We start from the raw sequence: 12,862 nt of genomic DNA, 5'->3' as shown, positions 1-12,862 counted from the left end.
GTACTAAAGTTCCCAAAGTTTACATAATTGCTGTCTAAGATACTGAAACACAAGCTTTCAGTATCACTGCCTTTGGCGTGACGGTTAAGTGGACAACAATCTTGACAACATAATTGAATTGGAAAAGTGGCAGTGCCGGATACTTTGACTTGGATGTTTACCAACACGGTGCAGCCGAACATTGTCTCTCTATTCTCTTCTACGAGTAGCGAACCTCTTTCCCTGTTTTCACAGCAGACAGATGAGTCTCTCGCCGCAGATTCGTTCATCCATTTTCTCAATGATGCGTCCTCGCTACCACCTCCGTCTCCACCTGCTGTTCTCTGCTCGATGCCGGCACTCGATGACCGTGATGAACCAAATATTGGCTATGGCCTGCATCAAACTGTCCTTCATATCCAGTCCCCAACTCTCCGGATGACTTTCATCCGGTCCCCACCTATTACAGATCCCGGTGACAGGGATTTGGGCTTGAAGCATAAATGGCTTCATTTGCAAGTTCGAAATGTGGGCAGGGAGTGGTCTTTCGACATAGGTATCGTTGACAAGTCAGGGAGGCGCGGTGTAGTTCGCTGTTCGACATTTCAGGTGCATGACGTTTATGATTTCCCCCGTTTTTCAGAATCAATCTTTGATGCAGACCATAGTGTAATATATGCCCATCTACTGACTTCTTCTTATCAGAAGGAACCCAAACTTGCAATATCTCCTGTTCCGAATGCGCAACCTGTCCTTCATCTACCTCTTTTATTTCCACAGCCCTCGTCTCGTCCCTTGACAGCTTGGTCCACAATTACGCTTAACCTTCCGTCCTTGATACCCCACTTTAGCACGTTCGCTGGGATGCATCAGCTCGATGATGGCGAAGATGGCCGTCATGACATCAATCATCCAGTAACACTCTCAGCGATAAATGCCCCCGTCCCTAGTGGGACATATTCGCACCTGTCGTTCATCAAGATCTATGCGACATGTCGTTTACGAAGAATATGGTTAAGTGATCTTCTCCCAGGCTCCCAAGTGCCATGGGAATTTGAACTATATGGGACTTAGATGGATTATGTGGTTGCGCAGTCATTTGTTAGATTGCGCGATGATGTGGTGAGCCCAACGTGAGACGGGTGTCTGAGTTCAGTGATGATAACACGTTTTCTAGATGTATGCTTTATTGTGACCATCCCTGTGTTAATCACAAAGCGTTGTATCACCGGTGTTCTTGTTCTGCACCGATGATAATCATTCTTGATTGTACTGAAATGGGCACAATGACAACACGATGGCCTGCATCTGATCAAGGGAAAAATCAAGCGTCAGTTAGACTGATTCAAGGTACTTGTCGATTACGGATCTCCTCGGTCCGGTCCACCCGTGGCATAAGGTGCTGTTGTTGTGATAGATAGGCCATCTGTTGTGCTCGTATCCGGCATGCTATTATCTGCGTGCGATGACATTGTGCATTGACATAGATCAACTTGAATGTCTCGTCACTATAATCAGATATGGTGCTTCTGCCGACAAATTTATCTTCATCAATTGTTGTGCGGGTCGCTGCGAGGACACCAGTAATTGTGCCTCGCAGTCGTCTTTCATAGCCCCTGCAGCTGTGCTGCCAGATATCTCTGACGCCATGATACAGGATACCGCTGGCTGGTGAGCCCCGCTAGCCTGGCCCCATCCCACGATTGCATTCACATAAGCATCTCTGAGGCAGCAAGATATAGATCTGCACGTGGCTTAAAACGATGTGACGACATATCAAACGCGTTTCAATAATTTGAGTTCCCCGACAGAAGCCTGTAGGTTAGGTTCTTGGCTCCTGGTGAGCTCAGTCTTCCCGCGTATGTAAAAAAGACTCGCCCACGAATGAGGTATACAACACCTGTCTTTAACCAAAACGAGATGTGTGCGTCGCATTCATTATTCTGTACGTTTGTCCTTGCGTAACAGAGCTGTGGCAAGAACGTGGCAGGCTGGGATGTTCATAGATGACCCTGAGGTAAACCTCCGGATATCGATTCAAGTCTGATATCGGACAAGGTTCTTGAAGTTATGACTAACAAGTATTGAACTCAGTGTCGCTGAGTTTGAATTTCAAACTTTCCGGCACGCAGCAAGTCACCAGAAGGTCAACTCATCTAAAACAAACCATGGCGGATGGCACTGGCATCGGAAATTAAAGGTGTGCTCTTGATGTGAGCCAGATTACGGAACGAAGCAGAGTGTACTACGGCACATTGAAGCTTAATATCACTCCACAGGTAACAAATCTGATTCCCGTTGGCATTGAATATTGAATGTTGAGTAATGACAGATGTCTCAGCTAAAATTGTAGGAAAGGAAGGTTTGCCTGCTCACCACATCGCGGCATTAATGCTGCTTGCTTACCACTCACAGGTTAATAGTACCCTCCTTGGGATCACCTGTTTCTACTAGCGCTGTTCGTAGCCAAATCGAAAGATGAGATTGATCTGAGCGACAAGAAAGGTATGTACAATGCAACCTGTGATATGATGAGATTGTAATAAGATCTTGTAGTGGTTGAACTGAGCTAGTTGTGCTCTCTCGTTAGCCGCTCCAAGTTGCCCGGTGACAGATCCCCTAACGAGGTTATCTCATGGATAATGTTCAGCGGAGGGAACCGATTTTATTTTATTCCGAGATGTCACGTCCACTGTGTAAGCTACAAATGGAAAAACGAGACACAGCACAACTCCTGTCAGTAAATTGATAACGCAGCCCTGATCTATCACTAATCCCGCTGTTTGTCAGTTGTCTCTCTCAGCTGTCCATCTGCCAGTGGCAGCCATGACGTTGTCGTCCAATCAGACCTGTTGTACTCCGACGGTTCTCACCCCGTCCTAGTCACGACACTAGCGTCAAGTCCGCCGATGCCCGGGTGCACATCCCTGCGTGGAAGTACACTTCCTGACATTGGAAGCGGGGATTGACTGGGTGGAGTGCACGGAGGCCTCAGATGACCCACAGAAGCACGTTTAGAAAGGCACGCTGAAAGGGAGTGGGCTAGTCATTTGTCTCCTCTTCTATTAGCTAGTACGTTCTCTCGACATTGACGGGGCGTGCCCCTGCAGCTGATTGAATTTATCTAAAGACGGGACAATGACTTAGAGTCCTTTTGCATGTGATCATTTCCGTAATTTGAATATAATATTTTATTTTACTAGTGGACAAGGTGTGAATCTACATGCAAGTAATTTACGTGAATGAAGATGTACTCTGATCAAAAAATTACTGAATTCCGCTACCACACGTTGCGTAATGACCTCCTTGTGCTTTATTTGCGTTTTAGCTTCAATATACTTAATCTTCTTCTGCTCCTGGCCATGTGTTTGCGGGGAGCCATCGCGCCCACAGTCCTAACATCGCGTCACTTCGTTAAAATTAAAAACTTATTTGAACTCAGTGACCCCTCCGAGACTGAGATATTGCGAGCCCGAAATCATTCCCGCTTTTCAATCAATATTTTATGATGAACAATATCGTACAGTGGACATCCGCTGTAGCCTCATCGGTATGATGGTATGTAGTATAAGCCGCCAGTATATTAATCAAGGAAGCTGGGGCTGGTAAGCCAAACAACAAAAAGGGAATAGAAGATCGAATGCACGAAGAGTAAACGAACAGACCCAAACTCGATAAAGCGTAGGTGAATTAAGTGAATTAACACAGTTAACACTTGTTTATCTCCCCCTTATCGGCGATTGCTCGATAGCCCAAGAATAATGACGCGAATCAAGGCGAGTCCGGGTAGCCTCCACCCGACATGAGTCATGTCATTGTCGCATGTCAAGTGCATTGCGCAAAATGTAGTGCCGACAGTCGAGGTGGCCGCGTGGACCATGTGGCACCCTTGTTGAGAGATCATGGCACCTTCAGTCCTCCGTTGCTCTCACCACCTACGGGGGATGACACCACGGCAGTCACTGACGTTACGGTAGCTCCGTTTGACGCAGTGGACTCAGTTAGCAATAGTGCAGCTTTTGGAGTGGTGGCAAGTAACGGTGGGGGACTTGAGATACATGTGGACGATCCAGAGTTGATGGATACATTCCAAGAGTACCGATGATGGAAACTTTTCTTCTTCCGCACACTCGCTGAATAAGCGGCTCGCATCGCTTGTGTAGCATCGCTAGTATTGCTTGCGAGACTTGATGACGAACTACGTGGAGCAGGGGCGTAAGACGAGCATACGGATGGCACGGGGGATGCAGGGGGTGAAAGGGATGGGAATACCACTAGGGGATCGACGTGAACATCAGAACCAAAATCCGATGATGATGAGGAATCTGAGGGCGGATATGTAGAATGCCACTCGCCGGAGGTAAGAGGCTCGTCGGCTGTAAGAACGAATGCGGGGAGAGTGAGGGGAAAGGAAGTGATAAAATCGTTAGGAGGGCGAAGGGATGGTATGGCTACAGGAGGACATGGAGAATCTTCCGCAGATGAGGAGGACAGAACTTCTTCGCGGGCCACCCACATGGCTAAATTTGCAGTGCACTGACAAGCGAATATCTCCAATTCTGGAACAGTAGACATATTAGGTGCGTAGAAGGGCAGCAGCAAAACGCAAAATACCAGGAACAGCTTGTGCAACAAGGTCCATGAGTGGCTTGGCGTATGAACCAATAAAAAATATCTGTCCTCGGACTTGGTCTAATGCGCACTCGGAAGGCGTGACGGATGGCGGTAAACTCCAGCGCTTCTCTAGTGATGCTTGATAGGTCCATTCAGCCATCAAAGCATTTGCCCAGTAATGCGAGACGCCGGGTGGCCGACTCTACACCGCATGCAAGTTAGAATTATATAGAATATATATGAAGAAAAAAACGAACAGGATTGCTGATGTCCGCACACTTTATTATTGCCTGGCAAAGCAGTAATCGGCGCCGATCCAAAGAATATACTCTACCGTCCACGAGTGATTGAAAATCTCTGATGAATTGATAATGGACACTCATGTCCGTAGCCAATACGATACCAGCAAGCATTTTCCGAAACCCGTTGTCTGGTCGATCCAAGAGTTTCCCAAGGCCATGGTGCCGCATTGCTTGTATGAGGAGGGCACAGTGCATCTGTTCAAGAGCTGATTTGTTGTCATACACGTCGGATAACGGCGCCTTGGCATTTTTCTGCGAATGGATGTCAGGTGGTATTTTCTTGCAAGATGCTGTGCAGATCAATCATACCATGAACATATTTGTCAATCCGGGATGACCCACATCATGGCCAATGGCAACAATGTACAGAGCAAAAAGACATGTGTTGTTGAGATCGAATGCGAGACGTCGTTCCTTCCCCTTTTTGTTTGGTCTCCATGTGCAGTTGTCACTATCCAACAATATAGACACTGGAGGTACGACACCTGCTGCACACAGGAAGGCCTGGGAGGCCTGCATCACATCTACAGCATGCTGAAAATTATGATAACTATTGTGTCCACAGTATAGGGGCTGCAAATGTTTCAAGAACACGGAGATATCATCTGTCGGAGTGATAAGAGACGTCGTCACATGAAGACAAAAATGATGCTGACCGAGGGAAACGCCTATATCCTCTCGCATATGCTCAATTCGGAACAGACTTTCAAACAAAATTTGCGCGCAGAACAGGACTTCCTCCTCAGGTAGGTTCTGCGGCTCGAAATGCCAACTATCGAGAGATTTGATTAGGTGCGCTCGCGTATGGGCAGGTATCACGATTGGAGAGCTGATGAAGGGATCGGTTAAGAAATTTAAGTGTGACAAGGAAAGACATTACATGTCGTGTACACGATGGCTGACGGTAGTCTGGGTGTGGTTGTACATATCGCTAAGTAGTTCGGCATAGCTATTATCAAACACTAATGAGAACCTCGCCGATCAAAGAGATACGAGATTATGGCTTACCGAGTCTCTCCTTGCTCATCCTCTTCCCATCCACCCCACCCATGACCCAAGCCTTGATTTTCGAGTGCAAGCGCCAGACCGCCGACGTCGACGCTCCTTCGACGTCCATGAGAGTATTCTTCGTTATCAAGCATGAACCAGCTGAGCTTGATGGCGATGGCGGAAGACAAGGAGCAGATATGCAGTACTTAAAGAGGTGGCAAGTGATATATGCTGCTGACAAGATTACCTACCAATAGCTCGGATTGCTTCGCTCGCGTGGTCGTGGTTGTTTTGACAGATCTCGTGGCCGTCGGCTCTCGTGGCTCTCGCGTGGCGGATTTTTTAATTCTCCGCCAGATTCTCGGTCCGATTTCCCGAACATGCCCTTTTCTGCCCCTCGAGTCCTTGTTCAAGGAAAAACTATAAGCCCCTCTTTCGTTCCTGCCACCACCAACCGCTTTACCGCATTCTCTTGGATCTGACCTTGTAGCACATTTTTTCCATCTGCAAGGACTTGTTCCCATAACGGGAACAACACCTGGTAGAGACACGTTGACAAAGACTCCTCGGAGTTCGTGATACAAGAGAGGGAACACGCCCAGCACTCTGACTTTAGGGTAATCCCTGACATCGATCTCAAAAGAATGCCTGCTTCTCAAGAAGCGGCCAGCATGAAGAGGAACTGCGCCCGCGCTCGATACTGGGCCAGAGGGTATTGAGGTGTGGGGGAAAAATTATGTGCGCGTCTACAACTAAACAGTTGCTTTATTAACAGTCGACGCCTGCGACTTTCAGTCCATGTCAGGCGACAATTTGACGAAAAGTTATTCAGTGAGACATTTACGGCATTCGTTAAAAACGATAACCGACGATGGGGGAACTGCTCAGTATTCCCGTTAGCTTCAGGAAAACCCAAGACATGAATATCCAACTGATCGTCCAGATTGCCCGATGACTGCTTCACTTACCGTCGGTGCTAGAAATAAATATACTCTTTCGACCTTGGTCTCGTCACTTTTTGATCAACTGTAACTCATGTTTTGGCTCACCTTTGTCCAGACTTCAGCAGCATATCATCACCCTTTTTATTGCTCACAAATTGCTACCGAGGTATGTCTCTTCGTTTGTTTCACTAATAGCTTTTTTGTTGAACGATCTTAGGCGACCTTGAGGCTTCTTGTGCCCCCCTTTTTTGAATGTCATATATCGGCTGTAAGCAACTCCGTTGGTAATGATCACGATCTTCTTGGCTGGCCTAGACTCTATCATCGCCCGTTGTATTAACGGCTACCTGCCTGTAACAGCAGATCGTATCTTTATTATCGTGAGTGTTTCGAGGCACTGAATCACCAGCAATCCGGCGTACTATGTCATTGACATCTATGGGCCGCTAGTTCTACGCCACTGTTCACACGACATGACGAACTGGCTGACTTCGCGTAAAGTCGTGCTGATAGTTAGGCATGCAAGGTAACTTGTTGAGTTGCCGAAGCTTATCGGGGAGTGAGTGCAACGCCCACGGCTTTCCTTGTCCTCTCTTGCCTCGTCGCAAGTCCTCGAATCTGTGGGGTGGGTAGATACCCTACTCAGATTGCAGTTTAGCTTGTCTGTAACTGACTTCTCTATTTCAGGTGTGCCTCCGTACCTTTAAGAAGCGTTGCGACGTCCCATCTTTTCTCCCTGAACTTGTGGCTTTCTGTGCCTTCTATGTCATTCTCGAAATCACGGAGCGCGTGTGGTGTTCAATTTCAGTACCACCCCAGATCTTCATGGGCTTCGATGAGGATGTATGACCCGTCAAACAGTCTTCGAACGCACACCATCAAACTATGGCAGGTGTCTAGAATTCAACGCAGCGGCAAGCGGCGATACCGCTCCATCGAAGCTTGACAGAAGATCGCTGAATAGTTCGGCACCAGACGCTCGGTACACAACTCTGAAGACTCACCGCAATCACGAATTAGTCCAAGCTTACGCCCCACGTTGCAGAACACGCCGGCTTCGCAACTTGGGACCCTTGACGGGGGTCAATCTTATTTGTTGTCCCCGTGGGGCGTAGCCGTATGTCAGCAGTCAGTCCATGTCATATTATATCATGTGCTGCATAGCTTGACAAATAACCAATGTTCGTGGGAGTGTTATGATGTCCGTTGGGCCTTAGGTCGACCGGTCAGAAGTTAAAAAAACGAGGGTTCAACATTAGCCGTTCTCTAAATCATTGCGGCCGCATCGACCGATCTACCCCAGGTTCTAGATGAGTCGGAGTACACCGCCTTGAAACGCGTTGATTCTTCCGAGTCAATGTTTGTGTGAATAAGTAGTCAGGGATACATAGTTACATAGTAAGTCCGTGTGCTTCTCCGCTGTTATGATTGGCGCTGGGATCGTTCCTTTTCTGAAATGCAATACTGTGTTCACTGTTTTGAAGCCTACCTACCAAAACGGTCGTTCTCACGAGCGCGTGGTGCCGTACATGCACGGACAAACGGACTTGACGACAGGGGACGGGACGGCGACATGAACAACACGACATGCATACATTACGATACGCAACGCAGATATTTATAATTTCAATTTTATGAATGAAAATTAATCTTACACCACCTCATTGTCGGTTTAGTCTGGACTCTATCTTGGTATGGTTGCGCACACGAGATTGAAGGACCCTTTCTTCATAGATCAGGGTTCGCCACACGGCGAGAGAATCGGTTTTGAGTCGTGAAGCGAACAAGCCATGCTACGGTGGCGGAGATACTACTGCTAGTCTGATCGAAAAAGTGACGTGAAGCATGTCAAACGCACTCCGAGCTCGGGTGCATGCTCCGGTGGACGACAAGTACCAATTGAATTACGGTGTGCGATCAGAACAAGATGAACAATAATTGTGTATCATATCATAGGTATCGTATGATTTTGCAGAGTATATTACATGCGTTCCAACCTGCCAGAAATTTGATTTGAAGTTCTGTCCGTGAGCGAAGAACGACCCAAGACAATAAGGATGATCAAGAACAAGAAAATGCGACAGTGTAAAGTAAAACGACGTGAGGAGCAAAGTAAAACAAGCAGGGTTCAACCACCCTGGCAACCTTGAGATGCGATAGATCGGCCATCGAGAAAGTGCGCGAAGGCTGCGACAGTGATTGAAAATGTTACCCAAAACTTGAGCGCTTCGGCGCTTTGATTAATCGTGATGGTAATGCGACGTGAGTGTACTTTATATCATGAATGGTGCCTGTAGATTGGCGGGAATGGACCAACGTCGCGCCATGGACGAGAGTGACGGAAGGTTATCCGTGGAAGAACCGCAGCTGCCAGAGCCATGGAGTGTATATGTGCCAGAATACTGCAAGCAATCAGTAAACGATGGTCGGTATCAGCTGGAAGCGTACCTCTGATGCTGACATATCCAGGGGCGTTTTACGTGACGAAGCAGAAGAGAGTGAAGGGGAGTGAGGATATGACCTAAGGGATGGCAAAGTGTATGAATGGTCGTTGGTAGCCCAGCTGTTATGTGAGGGGTATGAGAGGTCAGAGTCGTCACCCTCCGCCCACCTCGTGTTTTCATCTGGGCCGGGTTCTGGGACCTCGACGAGAGTCTGAAGATGGGAAGGATGTTGTTCGTCGAGCTCCTCATCAGAGTCACGGTAGCCAACGTCGAGTTGAAACTCGAAAACCTGAGGTTCTTCGTCCAATGGACCTGCATCCTCGCCCATCCAGGTGCTCATTGCCTGACCACCACCCTCGTGCATTGAGAATGGATTGAGGCGAAACACGCCCATCATTTTGCGCATTGCCTTGCTTGCTTGAGTTGCGCGCAAGGGTACTTCTGTTGGGGGAGCCAACGAGGCACTGTCCTGTGCAGCTGGGACAGAGGTAGCGAATTCCATGACAAAGCAATCGGCGCTTGAAACTTCATCTTGTTCGAGCTTCACGGGAGGAGACCTAGATGATGAAGCTCTGGACGAAGCACGTGCTGAGGGAGATGTGCTGATGACGGTGGGTGGTATGGAATGCGATGGAGTACTTCTGTCATCCATTGTGTAGAGAGTTGGGCCCCATGAAGAATCGTCGAATTTGAAGGAAGAAGCTGCTGATGGAGAGCGGTGTTGGATTGGTTGGCGTTCAAAGGATGATCCGGATGAAGATGAAGATTGTAAATGACGTTGGGAGTGTTCGGTGTAAACGGATTGTGGATAGGGAGTGTGACCGGAACCGGGATGGCGGAGATTGAGACCGTATGATGATGATGAGGAAGGCAGGACATCATTTGACCAATTATTGAGGAGGTTCACGTTCCAAGTTGAAGGATTTGAGGAATAATCAGGAGGGATTTCATTTTGAGATCTGGAGGAGTGATAGTTCCACTGAGGAGGAGCTAAATCATGTAACTGGTAAGACTGCCTGTCTGAGTGTTGAAAACGTCTGTCAGTGAGGATTGGATAATGATCCAACGACATGAGATCTATGGAGAGGGAAGTTGGGTGTTTTGAAGAGAGAGTGAGGATGTTGGGTGGGGTATTTGAACGAAGGGAAACTTGAGATGAAGTTTGAGAGAAGAAGATCCATTTGACAACAAGAACGGAGGAGCGTATGCAGGGCGCCCAGATCTAAAATCTGGATCGAACTCGTTGCAGAGGCACGACCGAATGGAAGTATCTTGTGTGAAAACTGTCAGTACATTCTGGGTTACAAGCCCTCGCCGTGACGGAATTTCATGTATATATAAAATACCAAAATTTATAATTTTTACAGACCGGAATCTTACCAATTGAATCATATCCCCGGCACTAGGGGTCTAATAGGCCTCTCGTTGCAGAAAGTACTCCTGCTCACCGTCAAGTCGGTATCCATAATAGGAAGTGTTCGTCTTGGGATCCGCATAGCACGAGCGTCTAAACTAAAATTGCCTAATCGGTCAGACTTCTCCGGTGTCTAGACGCCCAATCTTGTCGAAACACATAAAATCATCAACAAGTTCTGCCCTTTACGTACCTGCCTGATCTGCGTTCGAATTCCGGATCGCGTTCCGTAACCGAGAGGCACAGGTTGCTATCTTTCGTTGAAGGACAATCAACGGAGTGTCAATGTTTCGTGATACCGATACGGTTCAGCGACACAGCGCAGATCATCTTTTGAACCATCTGACCCAATTTAGATACATATCGTTATCAATTACTATCTTCGATCTTGGCTCATCTGATATCTTCTTATAAAAATCATTTTATGTGACATTAGACCCGGTCATTAACCCAAACCCCTCGACCAATCATGTAAGGATCTGCCATGCATTACCCACATGTCTTGGTCGTGCCACTTCACGTTCCTCCCGCCTACCCTCCCGTGATCCGCCGTCATCAGACCGGTTCCCTCCTTCGGCCTTCCAACTACCGACCTCTCTCTCCATGTGGTCCCCTCGTGCTCGGATCGGCGGTCAACCATGCCGCCCCCATAGGTTCAGGGTTGTGGTTTCCAAAGCTGCAGCGCGCTGCCCATCGATCACCCTTGACCTGACAGACCGATCCGTGTGCTTCGCGCCGTGTATTCACGTGTTGCTCGTTTCTAGTATCACCCGCGGATATCATGTGGCGGTTATCCTCCATACTCTATCTCCCGGACATGGTACACCAAAAATGTAATCCCGTGGACCCATATGGTTCGACTGCCGTAATCTTTGGTTCCTACGCCGATCACGATCTATCCTTCCTCTTGACAATCTCAATTTGGTCCGTTCATTACCTCCACCATCGTCCCTATCTAAGTAAATCTGTACTCTATCCCCACCCGCCTTATTCGGCGCGAAGGTACCTGAAAGTCGGCGGCGGTGCTCAACTTGTCTTCAAAATGATCAGCATTCTCCACATTAAGCATCCCCCCGCGGAAAACACACAAGTCTCCAAGCATCACTCACTTCCCGATCCCGTTCCTCCCCCCCTGCCACCACAGATTGATCTCTCTCTCCTTGTTTCGTCACCTCCGGGGGAGTTTCAGGAGCCATCACAACAGCTGTGGGTACCTGATGCCATTCAGATCCGCGGAAAATATCTGCCCACAACTCTGCTGACTCAGTCATACTTTGTCTGGCGAAAAAAAATCATTCGATGGGAAGCTGTAACACAAACGTGTCTCCCTCTCGTCACCACCAGCGGCGAATACATGCCACATACATTGTGCTCTAAGACGTTAGCTGCTCTCCCACCGTTTGTTCCGCATACGGATCAAGTTCTAGCATGCATGACTGCCACACGAGACGCCGATTATTCATTAACTTCGTCATCCGAAGCGCCGTTCAGTGCGTCATGAACCAAGCTTGGTATTTCAACCCGATCGAGAGCAGCCATGCTTCTGTTGTCTTGCGTTATGGCTTGGCAGGTGGCAGTCCGCTTTCAACGGTTCGTCTTTGTATAACAGCACGGAACGTTGTGTAATTTGGGTTCAACGTTGTGAGTAAGGAAGCCTCCTGTAAATTTCTCGCGTCCTCGTCGTGGCGAGACTGTAAAATGCTGTGACAAGCGGACTGGGCAAAGTCGGTCGTTCGAGGCGCTGCAAATATTAATGTTGTATATCTGACGCACTCCGAGGTCGTCGTGGCGCAAGGTTGGGTCTCGCTATGCAAGTGGACCGCTCATCTTTAACGCGTTGACTGGCGCAATGACGGTCATCCTGTGGTTACGTATCAGCGTCTGAGCAAGGATCCGTTCCCGAGCCTTAAGACCGCCTCTATAGGCGTCGGTTTAAGTTGCAGTTCGAGGCATTGCAAATACGAGCGTTGTATATCTGACGCTGGCGTACGTATCAGCGTCTGAGCAAGGACCCGTTCCCGAGCTTTAAGACCGCCTCTATAGGCGTCAGTTTAAGTTGAGGTTCGAGGCGTTGCAAATACGAGCGTTGTATATCTGACGCTGGCGTTCATTCCGAGATCGTCGCGGCGCAAAATATGTTGAGCCTCGGGCCATTCGTTGCGCAATTGGCAGGTT

At 48.2% G+C, this 12,862-nt stretch overlaps 4 protein-coding genes across 4 annotated transcripts; 2 read left to right on the top strand and 2 right to left on the bottom strand.

Annotated features, from left to right (window-relative positions):
• Positions 1-29: 29 nt before the first annotated feature.
• F5891DRAFT_462187 (uncharacterized protein) lies at positions 30-1,248 on the top strand. Its single transcript, XM_041371912.1, has one exon. It carries the CDS (start codon positions 154-156, stop codon positions 1,051-1,053), a length of 900 nt encoding a protein of 299 aa, XP_041224074.1. The 5' UTR covers positions 30-153; the 3' UTR covers positions 1,054-1,248.
• A 2,188-nt stretch (positions 1,249-3,436) lies between these two features.
• On the bottom strand, positions 3,437-6,227 carry F5891DRAFT_1043727 (uncharacterized protein). The gene is made up of 7 exons (XM_041362157.1): positions 5,904-6,227; positions 5,776-5,844; positions 5,552-5,724; positions 5,205-5,500; positions 4,851-5,147; positions 4,594-4,795; positions 3,437-4,538 (listed from the first exon to the last, which is right to left on the bottom strand). Exons 1-7 carry the CDS (start codon positions 6,035-6,037, stop codon positions 3,880-3,882), a joined length of 1,830 nt encoding a protein of 609 aa, XP_041224073.1. The 5' UTR covers positions 6,038-6,227; the 3' UTR covers positions 3,437-3,879.
• Positions 6,228-8,711: 2,484 nt separating this feature from the next.
• Positions 8,712-10,657, bottom strand: F5891DRAFT_462052 (uncharacterized protein). The gene is made up of 2 exons (XM_041371911.1): positions 9,278-10,657; positions 8,712-9,231 (listed from the first exon to the last, which is right to left on the bottom strand). Exons 1-2 carry the CDS (start codon positions 10,343-10,345, stop codon positions 9,103-9,105), a joined length of 1,197 nt encoding a protein of 398 aa, XP_041224072.1. The 5' UTR covers positions 10,346-10,657; the 3' UTR covers positions 8,712-9,102.
• Positions 10,658-11,084: 427 nt separating this feature from the next.
• Positions 11,085-12,505, top strand: F5891DRAFT_462033 (uncharacterized protein). Its single transcript, XM_041371910.1, has one exon. It carries the CDS (start codon positions 11,469-11,471, stop codon positions 12,186-12,188), a length of 720 nt encoding a protein of 239 aa, XP_041224071.1. The 5' UTR covers positions 11,085-11,468; the 3' UTR covers positions 12,189-12,505.
• The last annotated feature ends 357 nt before the right edge of the window (positions 12,506-12,862 follow it).

Source organism: Suillus fuscotomentosus (genome assembly GCF_016647785.1).
Source record: "Suillus fuscotomentosus strain FC203 chromosome Unknown F5891scaffold_39, whole genome shotgun sequence".
Lineage (NCBI taxonomy): Eukaryota > Fungi > Basidiomycota > Agaricomycetes > Boletales > Suillaceae > Suillus > Suillus fuscotomentosus.
The sequence above is the reverse complement of the archived record's forward strand: the minus strand, read 5'-3'. Positions and strand labels throughout refer to the sequence as shown.